Source organism: Octodon degus, unplaced genomic scaffold (assembly GCF_000260255.1).
Source record: "Octodon degus isolate 3935 unplaced genomic scaffold, OctDeg1.0 scaffold00063, whole genome shotgun sequence".
In the NCBI taxonomy this organism is placed as follows: Eukaryota; Metazoa; Chordata; class Mammalia; order Rodentia; family Octodontidae; genus Octodon; species Octodon degus.
The window spans coordinates 1,356,459-1,379,131 of NW_004524639.1; the positions used below are offsets into that span (position 1 = coordinate 1,356,459).

A 22,673-nucleotide genomic window follows, 5' to 3' on the forward strand; every position below is an offset into this window, starting at 1 on the left:
GGAAAATGCAGGTTGAGGATGTAGCTCACTGGTAGAGTCCCTGCCTAACATGCACAAGATCTTGGGATTAACCCTTAGTAACAAAAGAAGTAGAAAAGGTCTAAGACTTGGTTCATTCAAATAGATGGCTCACAGGCAGAATGAAGGTTGAAAGTTAAATATTGCTAAGTGTTCTCACTCTCAAAACAACATGAACAAAAGTGAGCTTCTATAAAGATATACTCTAACATTAATGTATGCAAGAACAAAGACTAGACTTGTTCTAATCTTTGAAGAAAATATAAAAGAAATGCTTGTTTTGGAAAACAGAAAGTAACAAAATACAAAGTAACAGAACTAAAAAAAATCCAACACTCACACAAAGACACTGTGAATGATAAAAATGACATAAATATTATTCTGATTTTGTTTTATCACAGTATCAACGTTCTAGTGCATTTCAGATTGTGTGACACAGGCAGAGTGACTATGTGTCAAAAGAGGTTTCTACTTGCTGCGAAGTAATTTTTTTTAATGCTTTAGGCTCTTTATTTTTTTTTCATAATTTTATTGATAAACAAATAGCAATGAGACAATTTCAAATCAAATCACTAAGAAAGTTTCAATAATTAACACACTGCATACATTCTTCTTAGTGGTTAATTGCTGTACAAGATGCGGACTTGAGATCCTATTTACAAACACCATTAGAACAAATCATTCTATTCATTAAGAGAATGTAACTATTGGAAAGTAATTTTTAACCTTATAATCCAGGCATACCTCCTCCTAAACAATCTAGTTCCAGAAGACATCCATTACCATTAAGTAAGGCATCCCCAATATCCATCAGGAATTCTTATAAAAAGTTTTTAAGAAACACCTATACGAAGCCAGGCGTGGTGGCATATGCTTATATTCCCAGCATCTGGAAGACTCCCATGGGTGGTCAGCTTTGCCTAGTAACTCAAGTCTAGCCTAGATAACATAGTGAGATTCCTGTCTCAAAAAACAAAATGATCAAGCTCACAAAAGCACAAAACCTTTGCAAAAATAATAACAAAATCCTGTAAAATAAGAATATTGCTACCTAAATGAATAGTTTGAAAAAGCCCATATTCACTTTAATATAAAATGCTACTGAGTATGTTAGAAAGAAGCCCAAGGTAACTGAGTGAAATGGATGTGTAAGTAGAGCTTACAGAACTGCAAAGAAAATACAGGCAAAACCACAGTCATATCTTTAAAATCATCTATCAAATATACTTACACAGTAGCTTTTGAGTCTGATAAAATCTACAGTCATAGGAATGGATTTATCACAATTTCTATTCAGTGCTTTAATGTAATCCAGCAGGTCAGCAAAGAATTTATAGCCCCCTTTGAGAACACAGAGAGCTACAATGTGATGGCCTCCCATCTCCTTCATCACATCTCGAGCAAGTCTTTCAGTCCTATAGAAATAAAATCAGAGATTTAAAAGATAGTTCCACACATTTAAATTTGATAAGAAATTATCTCTTGGGGCCAGGGGGATGGCTCAGTAGAATAAGCGCTTCCCTGGCAAGTGCAAGGGCCTGAGTTCAATCCCTGGTCCCGTCAAAAAAAAAAAAAAAAAAAGAAAAGAAATTATCTCTTAAGCATTAAATATTCATTAAACACATTCTTTGCCCTCATAAAGGATATTCTACTTTCATGAAAAACAATCCTGAAATTTGATGCCTGTCAACTTGGTCTTCTAATTGTGTACCATTTCTAATGTCATATCAATTATTACTATACTCTTTTTAAAATAAATTTTTAAAAAAGAGAAAAAAAAGACAAGAACAAAAATTTAAGGCTTCTTGAAAGCAAGTGGTAATACTCAATCATATATCCAATCATACATAACTATATCTTAATCTGAGCAACAGATTTGATGATGAAAATTAGATAATATACAAACCATTGTTAATCAGCTATTCCTGTTTTGAAAACCTATAACATACGTATTGTTGTATGTTACCATGTTTTTGTCTTTGTTTGATTTTTGTTCTTGCTTTTGTTATTACAAAATATTTCCTCAAAATAAAATAAAATTAAATTTTTAAAATTCAGGTATATTATAGCATATAATACAAACTTAACAATGCAAATAAAAATAAGACAACATTTTTATCTATTAGATTGGCAAATTCTGACTAAATGATATAATATGCATCATTAGAAGAGACTGTAAGGAAAATAGCATTCTCATATACCCCTGGAAACATTAACTGATAGGACCTATTGGAGTATAAAACTGGCAGTACCATAATATTCAATAAACAACTGCCCCTTGACCTAGAATTTATCCATTTGGGTAAAGCTAAGCAAGGGCCAGCTAAGACTTGTTTTTTTTTTTCTGATCAAGCCTCGTTTATTTAGGGGAGGTTCTGGGTCAGCTAAGACTTGTATAAAAGGATGTTTCCTCTGGTACATCTATGACAGCAAAACAACGGAGAAATCTTAAGTGATCATCAATAGTGGGCTCGTTAAATCAATTAGGAATTTCCATAAATAAAATGCTATGCGACCTACAAAATATATGATATGCTAAAAACACAAATGAAAAAGAAAGCCAGGTACAATGGCACATATCTATAATCCCAGAACTGTGGAGTCTGAGGAAAGAGGATATCAAGGTATTTTTTAAGTTTATTGGGATATTTCAGTCATACATGATGATCACATCCATCATAGGGAACTTTTACCTGTATATGATATATCTTGACTCTTTTTTTCTCCATTCCTCTACACTCCCTTCAACCCCTCTTCCCCTCATTTACAAAAGCTTTGTTTCCACTTTTTTTAACTTTTAATTTTTTTTCCTTTCCCTTCCCGTCTTTCCTTAGTTCCCCTCCCCGTATGAACATTTTATTCCTCTTTGACAATATCTATTTTTACATTTTGCCTCTTTTTACATTTTTAATTTTTCACACCAGAGAACCAATGTGATATTTATACATGTGTGTGCGATTTATTTCACTTAAGAATATAGTCTCTGCCTAAAGCGCCTGCTCAAGCAGAGCACAGGGACTAGGGTTCAATTCCCAGCATGACATGCTGGCCCCACCCTGTGGGCGTGCTGAGAAGAGGATTGACACTGGGAGTGGTGGTACATGCCTGTAATCTCAGCACTTGGGAGGCTGAAAACAGGTGCATCACTATGAGTCCGATCTGTGTAGTAAGACCCTATAGACCCTGTACTAAATACATAAAAAAGAATATAGTCTCAAGGTACATCCATTTACCTATGACTATCTCAATTTATCTGCCTTCATGGCAGAGTAGTATCCATTGTATTAAAAACCACATCTTCCTTATCCATTCATCAGTTGATGGGCATCTGGCTTATTTCCAAAATTCACCTATTATATGGGGCAGAGGACATGGCTCAGTGGAATAAGTGCTTCCCTGGCAAACGCAAGGGCCTGAGTTCAATCCCCAATTCTGCCAAAAAAAAACCCTCAAAATTCACCTATTATAGACTGTGCTGTTATAAACATGGTATAATGCTTTTAATTCTTTTGGGAAGATAACAAGAAGGGGAATGGCTGGATCAAATGGAATCTGTAGTTTGACTTTTTTTTTTTGAGACAGAGTCTCACTATGTAGTTCAGGCTGGCCTTGCCCTCACTTTTGTAGACCCCAGGCTGGTCTTGAACTCACAGAGATCCTCCTGGCTCAATCTCCCGAGTGCTGAAATTACACGCGTGCACCACCACGCCCAGTACTGTAGCTTGACTTTTTGAGGAATCTCCACACTGATTTCCACAGTGGTTGGCACTGGCCTACACTCCCACCAATAATGGAGATGGAGAAGGATTTCTTTTTCTCACAGCACTGCCAGCATTTGTCATTGGTTGATTTCTGGTTAACAGACCTTCTTTCTGGAATGCGTTGGAATCTCAACATTGTTTTAATTTGCATTTATTGAATGAGCAATGATGCTGAACATTTTTCATATATTTATTTTCCATTTCTACTTTTTCATTTGAAAGGTGTCTATTGAGCTCAGATGCCCATTTTTTGGATTGGGTCTTTAAATTTGGAGGGTCTGATTTATTTTTGAGTTCTTTATACATTCTAGAAAACAGTCTTTTGTCTGAATAACAGTTAGCAAAAACATTTCCAACTCTGTGGGTTGTCTCTACACTTTATTGATTTCTTTTGTTGTATAAATCTTTTTAATATGAGATTCCATTTGTTTATTCTTAATATTTCCCATGTGATCAGGTTTTGGTTCATAAAATCCTTGCCTATACCTATGTATTCAAGAGTTCTACCTACTGTCTTTTCTAGTAGATTCACTGTTTCTGTTTAATATTTAGAAGAAGGATCTTGAGTTTGAGGCCAGCTTGACTAGATAACAGGTCCTGTCTCAAAATAAAAAACACCTTCAATAAATTTCAGTACTATATGAATGTACATACCTATGTGTCAAATTATTATATAAGTGTACATTTACTATATATAAATAGTGGCCAGTGCACTATTTAGCAGCCAGTGTCTAGGGAAAGGAATCTATAAAGTAGGCTCAGAAAACTTTTGCAGTTCCACAATGGAAATTTATACCGGTGAACACACATGTCAGGAAAAAAAAGCAGCTCAAATAAATAACTTAATGTTGAACCTCAAGCTTCTGGAAAAAGAAGAGCAGGCCAAGTTCATAGTTCATATAAGGGAGGAAATTAATTAATGCAATGGAGACTAAGAAAATAATAAAAAAAATCAATGAATCAAAGAGCTGGTCCTTTGAAAGATTAAATGAAATTGATACACCTTTAGCCAACCCTATCAAATAAAGGAAAGAGAAGACTCAAATCGGGCTGGCCAGATAGCTCAGTGCACTAAAGCGCCTTCTTCAACAGAGTGCAATGGCCAGGGGTCCCATCCCCAGTGTGCTCTGCTGGCCCCAGTTGAGACTGGGCATGGTGGTATGCGCCTGTAATCCCAGCACTTGGGAGGCTGTAAACAGGAGAATCACTATAAATCCAATCTACGTAAGTGAGACACTATGGATCCTGTAGACCTTGTCCTAAATTCATAAAAAAGACTCAAATCCACGCCATTAGGAATGCAAAGGGTGAAAACACAATGGACCCTGCAGAAATCCAGAAGATCATCTATACCTACTTGGAAAACTTGTATTCTAATAAGATGGGAAATGCAAAAGAAATGGATAGATTCCTAGATACGTATGAATTACCAAAGCTGAATCAAGAAGATATAAAATTCCTAAATAAATCAATATCAACCAATGATACAAAAGACATAACTAAAAACATACTAACAATGAAAAGCCCAGACTCTGACAGATTCATTATTAAATTCTACAAGAGGTTTGTTTTTTAAAAGCAAATTGTGTTTATTGAGGAAAAGAAAACCTCTGTCTAAGAGAAGGACAGAAGCAACTCCAGTGGGTTGCCAAGGAGTCTGTCTTTTCTTTCTTTCTTTTTTTCTTTCTTTCTTTCTTTCTTTCTTTCTTTCTTTCTTTCTTTCTTTCTTTCTTTCTTTCTTTCTTTCTTTTTTTTTTGTGGAACCAGGGATTGAATCAGGTCCTTGTGTTTGCCAGGAAAGCACTTATTCTACTAAGCCATCTCCCCGGTGGAACCTGTCTTTTCTGGGTGTTTTTATAAAGCAAATCCACAAAGTGAGGTGGGTCCAAGGTGGGAAAGAGGGGAACTCGTAAAGAAGGCATGAGGTGGAACAAAACTATGGTCTACCAATAAGATTACAAGCACAATTGGTCAGATAAAATTGTTTAAATAGGAATCAAATGGGGAAAGTAGTTACACAGCAAATAGGCATGAATACAAAGAGGGAACTTTTCCTGTAGGGGGTAGTTTAGTGACTCTTCTTGGTTTTTTCAAGATGAATGATACCTTCTTTAAGAAATTTAGAGAAGATCAAATACTACAAATTTGCAAGTACTTTAATTAAACTGAAAGGGAAGCAATACCCCCAAGTTCATTCCTGGAAGTAAGCATTACCCTAATATCAAAACCATAGAAGAGCCCAACCAAGAAAGAATACTATAGGCCAATCTCCCTTACAAATGAAGTGAAGTGGGTCCATTTTTGATGCAAAAATCCTCAATAAGATACTGACAAACAGAATGCAGCAAATCATCATGAAGATTACATACACACTATGACCAAGTAAAATTCACCCCAGGGATTCAGAGATGGCTCTACATATGCAAGCCAATAGACATAATATACTATATTAACAGAGTCAAGGCCAAAACTTATGATCATCTCAATAGATGCAGAAAAAGCTTTCAACAATGTCCAATACCCATTCATGATTAAAAAAAACCTACAGAAAATTCGAATAGGTGGTCTTTATCTCAATCTGATAAAAGTCATCTACAACAAATGAATAGCCAACTTTATACTAAATGGACAGAAACTGAAATCCTTCACTCTAAAATCAAAAACAAGACAAGGATTTCCACTACCACCACTGCTATTCAATACAGTTCTGGACACATTAGCCAGAGCAATTACACAAAGGAAAGAAATAAAAGGAACAAGGACAGGAAAGGAAGAAAATAAATTACCATTATTTGTGGATGACATGATACTTGACATAGAAGATTACAAAAATTCCATCAAGACTTCTAGATTTTTTTTAATGTATTTGGTATAGGGTCTCACTACATAGCTCAGATTCATAGTGATCCTCCCGTTTTCAGCTTCCCTCCCCAGTACTGGGATTACAGGCGAGCACTACCACACCCTGTCTTGATGGCAGGCTCAGCATGCCTAGGGGCAGGGCCCACATGGCCTGTGGTGGTGGGGGAAATGATGATAAAATCCTAGTCCTTGGGTTTTCCTAAGCAGATGCTTAGACCACTGAGCTATCTCATCAGCACTGAAGGGATTGAATAACATGAATGACAAACTCACAGAAAGAAATTAGGAAAACACACTTTTCACATTTGCATTCACAAAACCAAAATACCTAGGAATTGATCTAACAAAGCATGTAAAAGACCTCTATGTTGAAAATTACAGTACTCTGAAAAAGGAGATTGAAGAGGATATCAGAAAAAGGAAAGATATCTCTTACTTTGGGGTAGGAACAACCAAGAGTGAAAATGGTTATACTTCCAAAATTGATATAAAGATTTAAATACAATCCCAATCAAACTTTCAACAGCATATCTCACAGAATTAGAGAAAACAATCTTAAAATTCATTTGGAACCAGAAGAGACCTAGAACAGCAAAGGCAATTCTGGGAAACAAAGGTAAGGCACAAAAACACCACAACCCCTAACTTAAAACAGCATGGTATTGGAAAAAAAAGACCCAAGGATCAATGGGATAGACAAGATGCAGAAACATCTCCATACATATTTGTCACCTTGTCCTGGAGATACCTTTTTTTATTTGACGGTACTGGGGATTGAACTCAGGCCCTTGCGCTTGCCAGACAAGCACTTATTCTACTGAGCTATCTCCCCGGCCCCTGCCACCTTGTCCTAATGATGCCAAACACATTCGCTGGAAGAAAGATAGCCTCTTTAATACATGGCGCTGATGAAACTGGCATTCTACATCCCATAAAAACTCATATCTTTCACCATATACTAAACTACAATTAAAATGGAAGAGCCAGCCAGATAGCTCAGCAGACTAAAGCACCTGCTTAGGCAGAGCACAGTGGCCTGGGTTTGATCCCCAGTGTGCCCTGCCAGCCCTGTCCCTGGGGCGCACTGAGACAGCAACTGAGACTGGGCACGGTGGTACACTACTGTAATCCCAGCTCTTGGGAGGCTGAAAACAGGAGAATCACTATGAGTCTGATCTACATAGTGAGACCCTGTAGACCCTGTCCTAAATACAAAAAAATGCAAATTTAAAGATTCCAGATTTAAAGATTCAATCCAAAAATGGGCAGATGAAGAAGTAGAAATAAAAAATAAATATATGAAAAAATGTTCAACATCACTGGTTATTCAAGAAATGCAAATTAAAACAAGGCTGAGATTCCAACTCACTCCAGAAAGATCTATTATCAAGAAATCAACTAAGGGGGCCAGGGAGATAGTTCAGTGGAATAAGTGCTTGCCTGGCAAGCACAAGGTCCTGAGTTCTATCCCTGGTACCACCCAAAAAAAAATCACTTTTGGGGCTGGCAAGATAGCTCAGTGGTCTAAAATGCCTGCTTAGGCAACTTTAGGCAGGCACAGGGGATGTGATACAATCCCTGGCACACCATGCTGCACCAGCCCCACCCTCAGGACGAGCTGAGCTGGCCCAAAAAAATAAAAAAGAAAGAAATCAACCAATACAAATGCTGGCAGGGCTGTGAGAAAAAGAAATTCTTCTCCATTATTGGTGGGGGTGTAGGCCAGTGCCAACCACTGTGGAAATCAGTGTGGAGATTCTTCAAAAAGTCAAGCTACAGATTCCATTTAATCCAGCCATTCCCCTTCTCAGTGTCTTCCCAAAAGAATTAAAAGCATCATATCATGTTTATAGTAGCACAGTCTGTAATAGGCAAATTTTGGGAACAAGGCAGATGCCCATCAACTGATGAATGCATGAAGAAGATGTGGTTTTTAATACAATGGAATACTACTTTTCATGAAGGAGGATAAATTGAGACAGTCATAGGTAAATGGATATACCTTGAGGCCATAGTCTTAAGTGAAATGAAATGCATACACATGTATAAATATCACGTTGGTGCTCTGGTGAAATTAAAAATGTAAATAAGGACCAAAATGTAAAAATAGATATTGGGAAAGAGGAAGAAAATGTTCATTCTATGTCTGTTTCTGTCTCTATCTCTTCCTCTGTCTCTACCTATGCCTCTGCCTCTGTCACTGTCTGTCTTTCTGTGTCTCTGCCTCTGTCTCTGTCATGTCTATGTCTTACTCTCTGCTTCTGTCTCTGCCTCTGCCTCTCTCTCTGCCTCTGTCTGTCTCTGTTTGTCTCTGCCTCTGCCACTCCCTCTTGGTCTCAGTCTGTGCCTCTGCCTCTGCTGCTGCCTTTGTCCTTGCCTCTGACTCTTGGTCTCTGCCTATGCCTCTCTGTCTGACTCTACGTCTGTCTCTATGTCTGCCTCTGCCTATCTCTGCCTCTGCCTCTGTCACTGTCTTTGTCTTCCTCTCTGTCTCTACCTCTGCCTGTTTCTATCTTGGTCTCTGACTCTCTGTCTCTGCCTCGCTGCCTGTGCCTCTGACTCAGCCTGTCTCTGCCTCTGACTCAGCCTCTGCGTCTGCCTCTGCCTAGGCCTCTGTCAATGACTGTCTGTCTCTGTTTCTGCATCTACCTCTGCCTCTGTTCTGTCTCTAACTCTGTCTCGGTCTCTGTGTCTGCCTCTGCCAGTGTCTCCTCCTATGTCACCATCTATAACATTCTGTCTCTGTCTGCCTCTGCCTGTTTCTGCCTCTGCCTCTGTCTATGCCTCTGACTCTCTGTCTGTGCCTCTATCTCTACCTCTGCATCTGACTCTGTCTCTATCTCTATCTCTATCTCTATCTCTATCTCTATCTCTATCTCTATCTCTATCTCTGACTCTGCCTCCACCTATCTGTCTCTGCCTCTGCCTCTACTTCTGTATCTCTGCCGGTGGCACTCTGTGTCTCTACCTCTCTCTCTGTACCTCTGTCTCTGTTGCTGCCTCTGACTCTGTCTCTGCCTGTCTCCTCTGTCACTGTATGTGTCTTTCTGTCTCTGTCTGCCTCTGACACTGTCTGTCACTGTCTGTGTCTTTCTCTCTGGTCTCTGTGTCTTTCTCTCTGTCTCTGTGTCTGCCTTGGTCTCTGCCTCTGTGCCTGTCTCTGTTTCTACCTTTGTTTCTGTCTATGGCTCTGACTCTCTGCCTCTGTTTCTGTCATGGTCTGTATCTTTCTCTCTGGCTCTGGCTCTGCCCCTGCCGCTCTGTCTCGGGCTCTGTTTTTGCCTTAGCCTCTGACTGTCTGTCTCTCTTTCTCTACCTGGGTCTCTGCATTTGCCACTGCCTCTCTGTCACTGTCTGTGTCTTTCACTCTGTCTCTGCCAGCCTCTGCCTCTATCTCTTCCTCTGACTCTGTCTCTGTCTCTGCCACTGTATCTGTCTCTGTCTCTGCCTCTGTGTCTCCCTCAGTTTCTGTCTCTGCCTATGATTCTCTGCCACTGACTCTGTCTCTCTCTGCCTCTGACTTTGCTTCTGTCTCCATCATTCTCTGTCTTCCTGTTTCTATGAGACTCTGCCTCTGTCTAGCCTCTCTTTCTGCCTGTTTCTGTCTCTGAATCTGCCTCCTCCTGTCACTGTCTGTCTTTCTCTATGTCTGTCTGTGCCTCTGTCTCTGCCTCTGCCTCTGACTGTGTCTGTCACTGTCTCTGTCTTTCTCTGTATGACTGCCTGTACCTCAGTCTCTGCCTCTGACTCTGTCTCTGCCTCTACCTCTGTTTCTGTCTATGCCTCTGCCTCTGTCTCTACCTCTGCCTCTACCTCTGACTCTGTCTCTGTCCCTGCCTCTTTCTCTGCCTTTCACTATCTGTCTCTGTCTCTGTCTCTTGTCTCTGCCTCCGCTTCTGCCTCTGCCTCCTCCTCTGTCACTGTCTGTGTCTTTGTGTCTGTCTGCCTGTCTCTGCTTATCATTTCTGCTTCTTTGTCTCTTCCTTTGCCTCTATGTCTCTATCACTGTCTGTCTTTCTGTTTCTCTGCCTCTGCCTCTGTCTCTGCCACTGTCTGTGTCTTCACTGTCTCTGCCTCTACCTCTGCCTCTCATTTCTGTCTTTGTCTCTGCCTCTGTCTCGGATTCTGTCTTATCACTGTCTTTTCTGTTTCTCTGCCTCTGCCTCTCTGTATCTGCCTCTCTCTCTGTCACTGTGTCTTCACTGTCTCTGTCCACCTCTGTCTCTGCCTCTCTGTCTCTCCCTGTTTCTCTCTCTGCTTCTGCCTCTGATAATCTGTCTTTGCCTGTGTCTGTCTCTGTCTCGTCTCTGCCTCTGGCTACGACTCTCTGTCTCTGACTCTGACTCTGATTCTACCTCTCTGCCTCTGTGTCTGTCTCTGCCTCTGTCACTGTTTTTCTATCTCTGCCTCTGTCTCTGTGTGTGCCTCTGTCTCTTCCTCTGACTCTCTGTCTCTACCTCCTATCTGTCTCTGCCTCTGCCTCTGCCTCTGCCTCTCTCTGTCCCTGCCTCTGTCTGTCGCTGTCTCTACCTCTGTCTGTCTTCCCCTGCCACTGCCTGCTTTTTTCTCTGCCTCCTCCTCTGTCACTGTCTGTCTGTCTCTCTCTCTCTCTCTCTCTGTTGGCCTCCGTCTCTGTCTCTGCTTGTGCCTCTCTGTCTGTGCCTCTATCTCTCTCTGCCTGACTCTGTCTCTGCCTCTCTCGGTCTGTCTGCATCTGCCTCTGCCTCCCTTTCTCTGCCTCTGCCTCTGCCTCTCTCTCTGCCTCTGCCTCTCTCTCTGCCTCTGCCTCTGACTTTGTCTCTGTCTCTGTCTCTATCTCTGTCAATGTCTGTCTTTCTTTCTGTCTGCCCCTGCCTGTACCTGCACCTGTCTCTGTCTCTATTTCTATCTCATATTTCCTTTTACCAGGAGGCAAGCAGCATTGCTCCATCACATGCTCCCCTGCTCTGAAGCTCCACCTTGCCTTGGACCAAAAACAATGAAGTGAACTGAGCAAGGACTGCAATCTTGGAAATTGTCAGGCAAAGTATAGTGCACCCAAGTTGGTGGAAATCTGATGTCTTGGGCTGGGAAGATAGCTGAGTAGAATAAGCGCCTGCCTGGCAAGCGCAGGGTTCTGAGTTCAATCCCTGGTACCATCAAAAAAAAAATGTGATGTCTTTCCAAAAACTGAACATGGATTTTTATATCATCCTTGTTCATAATTAATAAACTGAAAGTCACTAAAAAAAGAAAGAAAATGTTCATTCATATGGGGAGGGGAACTAGGGAGAGGACAGGTAGAAAGGAAGACAGGGAAAAGAAAAAAAAAGTAGGAAAAAAATGGAAACAAGTTTTGTAAATGACGGGAAGAGGGGTTGAAGGGAGTGTAGAGAAATGGAGAGAAAAGAATCAAGATATAGCTTGAAACAAGCAGACTGGAATTGTCCTCTGCTACCTCTTTGTGTACAAAATTTGTTTATAAAATTTCAAAAGAAAGTAGATAAACCAGGAAAGACTTTAATTCTAAATTTGGTTCATGTGTGGCAGAGTTCTTAGCTTCTGAAAGTATAAAATAAATTTTTCAAAAATGTAAAAAAGGACATATATATACAGGTAAAAATTCCCTATGATGAATGTGATCATCATACACACCAGAAATATACCAATAAACTTAATAAGAGTTCATTCCTCCAACTTCCTTCAATATTTCACATTCTGTTTTTCCCTACCCATTCCCACTATATAATGCCTTATACTGGGTAATTAATAAGGCTGCCCTCTGCTTCTGCTTTCTTTATTTGTGAAATGGACTTTAAAATAGAAAGCATTTATTATTTAACGAGTTGGCCTAGTTTCACATCAACCACTCAACACTTGCTGGTACTTGAAATTAATACAAGACAAAAAAATTTAAAATCTTCCATTGGAGATCTTACTAACCTGTCCATAATTAGTCCATGAGGGATAAACACCTTTTCCAAATCTTCAGCATAATGCTTCGGAATACAAAATAAATCTAGGTCATAGCCTGGTTCATCATCACTTATCTGAAAAAGAAATACACCTATTTTAAAAGAGAGAATTATAGGGTATAAATATTTATGAGACTTACACAATTATATTTAGTTAACCAGAGAAATTTAGGTATATGATGATATTAGAACTATTAACCTTAGAGATATAATAAATTATAGACACCTAGGAAAATCACACATCTTAGAGAAGAATAAGTGAGAATGTGGAAGTAAAGCAAGGTTTTGTAAAAATAAGAAAATAACAAAAATAATTAAAAATTAAAAATTTTTCTGGCTGGTCAGATAGCTCAGGAGACTATAGCGCCTGCTTAGGCAGAGCACAGCAGCCTTGGTTCAGTCTCTGGCATGCTATGCCAGCCCAACCCTCAGGAAGCACTGAGAAGGTAATTGAGACTGGGCATGGTGGCAGGCGCCTATAATCCCAGCATTTGGGAGGCTGAAAACAGGAGAATCACTGTGAGTCCAATCTATGTCATGAGGCCCTGTAGACCCTGTACTAAATATATTAAAAAAATTAAAATTTTTCAAAAAAAGATTTGCAATTCCCTTTAGGTCACAAAGAAAAATTTAAAGAGGTTAAGAAAAGTGTAGCAAAGTGCTGATAATATTTTAAACATAAGTGATCAGCATATGGATATTCATTATACTATTCTCAGTCTGTGTATAGTGGTGCATACCTGTAATCTCAGCTACTCAGGAGGCTGAGGCAGGAGGATTACAAGTTGAAGTCTAGCCTGGATTACATGGCAAGACTATCTCAGAAAAAATAAATATTATTCTCTCCTCTTTTGAGTATGCTTGAAAGTTTACTTTAAAAAAATGAATATACTGCAGTTTACTTGAAATATACAAAATAACAACAAAAACTTGCTCTACTCCATCCCCAATCCAAATAGCCTCTCTCACCTTAGAGAAAGAAAAAAAAAATCACCAAAAAAGAAAAATGAAGCTAGATATGGTAGTACATGCCTATAATCCCAGAAACTCTAGTGCCTGGCCCATCTGGCAATGCAAGTGGACTCAAAAATAAACTTTAAAAAGGGCTAGTAGTATAGCTCAGTGATATAGTACTTGTGAGGTCCTGTGTTGAATGCTGAGTACTTCATTATCATTGTAGTGGGTATTTCAGGACTAGTAGTTTGACTTTCAATAAGTTTTAATTATATATGTGAATTATAATAGTATTCACAGAATTCAAATTGTTAATTTTGATTCATATTTCTATAGTTGAAAAAATTGCATTTTACATTTTCTCTTCAGTCCCTAAAACTCTGTTTTGAGAGCTGGTCAAATAGCTCAGTGGATTAAAGCAGCTGCAAGGGGCTGGGGAGATGGCTCAGCAGAATAAGCACTTCCCTGGCAAGCACAAGGGCCTGAGTTCAATCTGAGTTCAATCCCTGGTTCTGCCAAAAAAAAAAAAAAGCACCTGCAAGCAGGGTTAGGGTTAGGGTTAGGGTCAGGGGCTGGGGGTTTGATTCCTGTGCCTGCTGTGCTGGCCCTGCCCCACCCACCCCCAGGGGCATGCTGAGACAACAATTGAGAATGGGCTTGATGGCCCGTGCCTGGAATCCTTAGGAGGCTGTAAACAGGCCAATCACTACGAATCCAATCACTATGAATCCGATCTAGTAGTGAGACCCTGAACACCCTGTAGACCCTTCCCTAAAAATACAAAATAAATAAAAAATAAAATAAAATAAAACTCTGTTCTAAGTTTAGATTTTGTGGAATTTTAGGTATTCAGGTATTACAGTTTACATCTAGATTTTATCCTCAGAGCTTCATGCAATCATAAGTGGGACCCTTGGAAGATGAACAGATTATTTATAAGAGCATTTTAGTGGACTTGTGGGGCCTGGTCAAAGAGACGGATCACTGAAAGGTTTTATCTCCCTGCCTAGCTCCTTCCTGTGACTACTTTTCCATCACCATAACATAATCATCTTTTACGCTCCTATCCCCCTCTCATGTTGTCCTGTTTGTAACTAGGTGATCATGGATTGTAAACTTATAAGCCTAAATAAACCTTTCCCCTATAAATTGTGGGTGTTCGGTATTGTGTCTAGCAATGAGAAAGTTGACTAAGACAGCTTTACCAGAGAAATGGGGTCACTACCGTGACACTACTTGATCATGTTGTTTAGAAGCCTTTGGAACAGGGTCACAGGAGGAGTGTAGAAAGGTTTGGAGATGCTGGTTGGAGAAGCAGCCCTAGAATGCAGAAATCTGAGCCTGATGGAAGACTAGAATGCAAACAGATATGTAGAGTGCAGAGACCAGGCTCAGGAGGTTCTAGTTGGGAAGAACTCCACTGGCAGTCAGACTCTAAGTCATGTGTGTTATCCTCTGCAGAAAATTTTTCTACATTTTTCTCTAACCCTGAAACTTTTCAAGAGACTGAAATTAAGGGCAGCGGACTAACTAAGAAGGAGGAAGGGCTCAGGATATAGCTCGGTGGCATAAGTGCCTGTCTGGCAAACTCAAGGACCTGAGTTTAATCCCTGATACAAAAAAAAGAGTGTGGGCTTTCAGCTAGGTTTAAACTAAAAACTATGAGCAAAAAAGCCCATTTAAAAACTTCATAGTTTAGCCAAGAATAAACCACTTGCAAAGATGGAGCAGAAAACTTGATTGCTGCAAAGATGAGTACTTAAAAAATGGTTTAAGGGCATGTCAAGCATCAGCAAGGCCTCACCCTTCAAAGGTTCAAAACTATAAAATATTTTACTTTCAGAAGAGAGCCCCAGGGCACAGTGCTCCAGAATGGCAGCCTAGGGAATCGGCTTCTCAGGATTTGATTCACAGTGCTTAGCTATCCAGGCACTCAGAAACTCCTGTAGGCATGATTTAAAAGGACCTAACTACTGCCAGAGGAGTAAGCAGACCTTGGCATCATCCACATAGCAATGGTTTTACAGGAACTTAGTGTACAAAACTGTGGGATCGGAAGACATCGACACAGATCTCAGAAGAAGGCCTGGAAGACCAGGTAGTGTGACCACGAGAGGGCAGTGCATACAGCTGTGAATGCAGTGGAGACCCAGAAAGTTGGAGAAGCCAGGAATGTGAAGAGTCCGAGGAAAAGCAATGAGGGTCACTAATGCACACAATGCTGTAGGTGCAGGGCTACCCCAAACCTTGAGTTCACGTGTCATTACAACTTGGCCTGCTTGCTGGAAATTGAGCTATAAAGTTTAATGTTTTCCCTGCTGGGTTTCATTCTTGCTCAGGACCCACTGGTTTCTATCATTCTATTTCTCCCTTTGGCAGGGAATGTTTACCTTGTGCCATCGTAAAATCAGCAGTGCTTAACTTTCTTTTTTGATTTTTACAGGGGCTCAGTGGACTAATTTAGTAACCACACACCCTTAATCCCAGCATCACAAATTCATATCCAGCCACCTCTGAAAAAGCCCCACTTATGACCACATGAGGATTTCAGGGGACATCTAGACACAAGCCATAACAACAAGTAAGCAGTCTCAAAAAAACCAAACCAAATCAAAACCAAAAAGAGTAATTTTGGTCTATACTACAGACTACTATCAGTTCAAACCCTGTTCATAACAATGACATGCAATGGGTGGGGGAACAAGTGCCATTTTACTAATTGGCAAAATCACTAGCAGGTGCCTTGAGGTATTGAGCAAGGCTCTGGATTTGAGCAAATCTACAGAGGCACTCTTCTACTTTTGGGAAGTGGGGTAGGAGTAGTTTTGAGACAGGGTTTCACTACATAGCCTAACCTGGCCTCAAACTTGTGATCTTCCTGCTCAGTCTCCCAAATGCTGGAATTACATGTGTGCATCACAATTCCCTAACTTTTGTGTAGAATCAAATCAATATTTTTTTTTGCTATCATGTTATTGAAATAATTTTACTGTTCAATAACCCTGGCACTCTAAATTATAAAGATATACTATCTAAAATTATAATAAGCAAGGAAATTACCCCAAACTAATATATTATTCTTTGTTTTAAATTTAGTACAGGGTCTACAAGGTCTCACTGCACAGATTGGACTCATAGTGATCCTCCTGTTTTCAGCCTCCCAAGCGCTGGGACTACAGGTGCATGCTATGACACCCAGTCTCAGTCGTGTCTCAGCCTAACCTGGGGATTGAATCCTGACCCCTGCACCTGCGTAAGCTGGCACTTTAATCTGCTGAGCTATGTGACTGGCCCCCTCAAGCTAATATAATATTCATTATTTGTCACTACAACTGCCTAAATTTCTTTGTGGCAAAAAAATGATAGGGGCAGCTAGATAGCTCAGTGGACAAAAGCGCCTGCTTAGGCAGAACACAGTGGCCAGGATTCAATCCCTGGCATACCATGCTGGCCCTGCCCTAAGGGCATGCTGAGGTGGCCAATGAGACTGGGCACCGTAGCATGCGACTATAATCTCAGTGCTTGGGAGGCTGAAAATAGGAGAATCACTAGGAGTCCAATCTATGTAGTGAGACCCTGTACTAAAATACAAAAAAATTTTTTTAACTGTTCAACCCAAGGATAAATTATTACCCACTCTAGGCAAGTGGCCTCATAACTACATGTATAAGGACATGAATTTGGGCTGGGGAGATAGCTCAGTCGTCTAAAGCACCTGATAAAGCAAGTTTAGGCAGACGCAAGGGACTTCTGTTCAATCCCTGGCACTACATGCTGTGCCAGCTCCACCCTCAGGAAGGGCTGAGCTGGCAAAAAATATATATAAATAAAATAAATAAGCAAGGACATGAATTTGCCTTTTATTAATATGTAGAGTGGAAAAGGAGACATGTTCACTTGGATAACACAATCATACCTATCAATAATCAGAACCTCAATGAAGAGTATGGTAGTAGTTGCACACCAATTTGAAGTGTTTCTTTGAATTCTCATCAAGAGCACTTTAAGTGATAGTAATTTGGTAGCCACTGCCAGAAAAATAATTGAATCTCAATATTAATATTAATGGTAGTGACTGTCATTTGTATATGATGTATAAATCTTACTGAATACAAATAAAAGTACAGAAGGGTAAAAGAATAAACAAGCACATCTCTGGAAGCACTGATAATCTGGTAGGTCCTTTCTCCACCTGCTGTAAAACCCAGATACAAACAATGGGTAGAAATAATTAAGATATACCTGCAGTATATATAACAACAGTACTTAGTTCATAGAAACCTCTAAATTGAACTGTTAAATTTATTAATGGGCAAAAAGAGTAATTTTGGTAGTGATGCATGCCTACATGCCAGTACTTGGGAGGTTGAGGTAGGAAGATGACTGGACAATATAGCAAGACCCTATCTAAAAAAATAATCAGGGGGCCTCCCCTTAGCTCAGTTCTTTAAGTGGCTGTTTCAACAAAGCAGTCAGGCTCAGGTTGCTGTGGTTTGATTCCCACAACTCAAGCCAGCCAAACCTGCCCTGAAGGCATTCGGAGCAAAATAAAATAAAATAAAATAAAATAATTTTTGTCTGCACCTACAGAATACTATTAGTTTGAACCCTGTTCACAACAATGATGGGTATTAGGCAAAAAATGTACCATTTTACTAATTTTGTAATAATCTCTACTGTTATAGGCAGCTGAATTAGAAATATTATAGGCAGTCAGACAGGGTCAGGCCCTCAAGAAGATAATATGGAAGACAAGGTGACTTTGCAACTTTGGAAGAGACAGACACTCCCTGCTGTGGGTGGGCCAGACCTCAAGACAAAAGAGAAAACAAATACAGATACATACTTCCCTAGGGAGGGCATCAGGGATTGATATTCTAAATAGGTATCAATCACCTTGAAAGAGCCCAAATGAGTCACTAACCCAACCCTCAACAGAAAGAGACCCTGTCCTATATTCATGCTTGCTTGTGTGACTTGCTTCCTCATTTGACACTGGATTTAATCAATTTTACCTGAGCAATGGTGCTTGTAATCTCATTGGCTGACCATAGTTTTGTCCCACTTGAGGCCCACCTATGCAAGTTCCCATGTTCTTTACCTGCCTCATCACTGGTTTTACTCTATAAAAGTCCCTGGAAGAGACAGCTTCCTGGGGGAATACCCACTTAGAGGCCCCCTTCTGTCCCTCTCTTGGACAGAAGCTTTCTTTCCCCCAATATATTCTGCTCATAACCTCCATTTGTTCCTAAAATTCATTCTTCGGTTTTAAAGAACACGAACTTGTCCCAGGTACTTTTCAGGTCAGGAGTTTCATTTTTACCCTATATCATTTGGAGGTCATCCATCCAAGATCAGTTTTCCTCCTATGTCATTTGGAGGTTCCCACTGTAATCACTGCTTGGAGGTATGAGTTTGCTTTTCTTTCATAAATTCTAGATTGGGACTTGTTTAGGTAATAAATGTTTATGTTTCAAATGTTGGTATGTCTTGGCCCATTGCTCATAATTGTTCATGCTTTGCTTTATCAGTTTTGTCTCATATAGCTCTGTCATAATTGCTTAAAATTGCTTTGTCTTTTATATGGCATTGTTAAAATGTTGGTCAAAATGTCATTGGTAAATCTAAGTTAAAACATGAAAATGTTACAAGGCTATGATATTACTCTAATGGGACATTTTATGACTGTTTTGTATTTGTATATGTTGCATTTGAACTAGTTGCTAAATGTACTGATATTCCTTGTTTGACTTTAGACAATTGTGCTAGAGAGAGTAACGTTGGTAAGCCTCCTAGTGGACTTTACATAAACTTCTATAAAATGGGACTTCTAAATCTAACTCAGACTTAGAAAATATTTTTTGGCACATGTGCATGGCCTATGTACCCCTATAGCCAAAATGAATGTAGAGGGAAGTATCAGTTATGATACTTTTACAACTAGAAAGATACTGTAAAAAGAAAAATGGTAAAAATGTCTTATGTTCAGATTTCACTTGCATTAAGGAAATCACTGTTATCTAGTTTTAAAATGCAGATGTGAGCTACTGGAGAACCGGGCAGTTCAGGTGCCTAGCCTTTGGAGCCAAAGGACAAGACAGTGTTAATCACAGCCTTGCCCACCATTACCAAAAGTAAGGTTTCCCCTATGTGCCTTTCTAAAGGGTGGGCTTGTAAAACACCTGTAATCCAGGCCTCTACAAGGCTACATCCATCCTTAGCTGAATTTAGAAAAGTTCCTCAAGGACAATATCCTTTAAAGAAGTAAACAGGCAATTTAGAACTTTCAGAGTTCATGTGCCTTTTTCTGTGTGACCTAAAACAGATAAAGTCAGATCTTAGAACATCTTTAGATGACCCTGATAAGCACATTGATGTCTTTAGAGGACTTACTCAGACTTTCAAATGTTAATCTTAAACCAAGTTTTGACTTCTAGTAAAAGACAGCATTGCAAGCTGCTATTATATTGTTATAAGGAGCCAAGAGATAGACAACTAGTGGAACTACCTGTTCCCACTGGAGCCCAAGCAGTCAGATCCCTGGTGGCCTAATAGCCAGGTAGGAAACTAGAACAGACATTTTCTTTCAAATGTGTATTCTTGAAGGTCTAAGAACTAGAACCGAGCCTTCTAATTATTTTAAATTTTAGCTATTTATCAACAGAAAGATGAACACCACTCTTTGCTAAGAACCTCTGATAGAGAAACTGGTAGAGCATACTTCCCTAGATCCTAATTTAATAGAAGGACAGATTATTCTTACAGATAAATTCATTACTCAGCCAACTCCAGATATTAGAAAAGAGCTACAAAAGATAGCTTTTGTCTGTCTCTAGACAATTCACTTGATACTTTAGTAAAAACTTCTTTAGTGTCCTATAATCAGGATTGGGGAAAAAAGAGGGAGAAAAAAAAAGAGATCAAAAAGTGGCTGCCATTATTGCCACCTCAAAACAGACCCTAAGTCTGATTCTCTGGGCTCTAAGAGCTCAATGACAATGAGGTTCACCTGCTATTGCTGTCAGAAGCCAGGCCACCATAATAGGGACTGCCTTAAGAGGCCCACAGGACATGCCCTGACTGCCAAGGCAGCCACTAGAAGTGGGACTGCACTCTGAGTTGCAGGCCCGAGTTCAGACTCAGTTTCCCAGGTGGTCCCTTAGGACTAAAGGGCACTGGGCCTGTCTCTTCCCCCTGGCCAGACTGTTATCTCTGTCATTTCCATGGAGAAGCCCTGAGTAATCATGAGTAAAGGAAAACTGAGCCTATTGCTGGACATTGGCACAGGTCTTTTTGTCCTTCTCCAACCCTGACCTTCCTTCCAGTCATCATACCACAATAGAAACAGACTTTAGAAGACATTTTGCTTTAGCTGTAACTGAGATACTACAATATATATTCAGGTTGCTTACTAATCAAAATGATGCTGAGACTGATTTTTTACAAATGTAATATATATTATTCATGTATAAGACTTAAAAAGGTATTTAACTAGTTAAAACAGATCTGTAAGGACAAAGAAAATCCTGTCAGTGTAAAAAGGTTCAAAGACACTGACTACACAGTGTCTAATAGCTTTGGGCCTATGGATGGAGCAAGGTCTTGTATTTGTGACATAAAACTCAGCCTTAATGTTAAAAGGAAAAACCCCTCAGCAGTGCCCCTTGCTTACAAAGGGGGCCATATCCAAAACACTGAATGGAACATTGGTTTAATCTGACTGAATGCTATATTTCATGAGACGTGTATAAGTTCATCTGGTTCATCTGTAATGTAACTCAGGCATTTCACGCTCATAGTTAATACAAGTGTGACCTCTGTTAACTAAAGCTAGACAGACTTATAGCAAACTGTCAGACTCCATGATAAAGGGATCTAAAAAGCCAATTGGGTTATAATTGCTATTCCCTTAAAAAGGTTTCTAACTTATCTGTTAGCTCAAATGCTCATGCTTTGATTATGTATGCTCTAATTTCTTAAAAAAATTGTTCTTTAAAAGATATCATGCAGGTAAAACCCATATCAAATATGCTAAATTACTTTTAGATTCCTTTTATTGGGATCCACCACACTTTGTCCATAGAGACATATTAAGACCTTAACTATCCACTTCATACAGCTGTGGTGAGCTGAGCCTTCTCAGGGTTTTCTACCTCATTACAAGAGGTATCTTCACCTTCCTTGGGCAGGGCTACCTATAGGAGGTCTTAAAACCAAAAAGCTATACCTTGCTTAGAGGGCCTCTGGTATCTGACACAAGCTGCAGAAGTTAAAAGGGTTTACTGGAATGAATTTGAATTGAGGTGTTCCACAGTAGAAAGGATACAGAATGGAATCATAGACAGAAAATGAGAATGGTGATAATAGCAGCCTAGAGGAACAAAGGCCAGTCAGAAAATGGGGGGAAAGTTATGCTTCCCTGGATCCAGACAGAGAAAAGGGACATTTCAAGCAAAAATGTCCAAATCTGCTAGAGAGTGAAAAAATAAAGTGCTGTTGATGGAGTCAGAGGAAGTTTCACATTGAGGTGGTCTTCCCCTCTCAGCCTGAGGGAACCTGTGTTAACTGCCAATATAAAGAGAAAGCCTGTTAAACTAGATGTTCATGTAGATGTGTCAGTAGTTACCCAGCCAGTGGCCCTACTTGCAAACTGGAGAGTACTCAGTGTTTTCCCTAGGTCCTATAATTAATGTGCCCCCAGTAATAAGAGTTGGCTAGTTTATTTGGTACAATACCCATTGGCCATGGAAAATAAAAAAAGGGATTAAACCCCACATTTAAGAGATATCTGCTAATAGACCTACAAAACATTCTGACTAGTCTTTTTATAATTACAAACTTAAAAAAGGTTATTTCATTCCCGATCCTTCTACTAATGTCTCAATAGCTGTTCAAAATATTAGACATTAAATCGGTGGTATGTAAAATGGTGCGGTCCCCTGGACCCTATCTTTATCATTTTTATAGGAAGTCACTACTGTCTACTGGGTGAAAACCATTTTTGACTGTATTCATAATTAACCTGTTGATGTTATTATTTGGCCTATACATGATTAACTGTTTCTTTGGCTTTGTCTCCTCCTGACTTAAAAGGCTATTCTGCCTACCCAAGATAAAAATGCCT

At 39.7% G+C, this 22,673-nt stretch overlaps 1 protein-coding gene across 2 annotated transcripts in view; it reads right to left on the minus strand.

Moving 5' to 3' along the window:
• Hprt1 (hypoxanthine phosphoribosyltransferase 1) overlaps window positions 1-22,673 on the minus strand; it is a 49,446-nt gene that overhangs the window by 22,543 nt on the left and 4,230 nt on the right. For both annotated transcript variants that reach the window (XM_012515419.2, XM_023718882.1), the window contains 2 exons: window positions 12,564-12,670; window positions 1,250-1,433 (listed from right to left, as the gene is read on the minus strand). In XM_012515419.2, coding sequence (XP_012370873.1) covers window positions 1,250-1,433; window positions 12,564-12,670 — 291 coding nt within the window. The remainder of the gene's footprint in view (window positions 1-1,249; window positions 1,434-12,563; window positions 12,671-22,673) is intronic.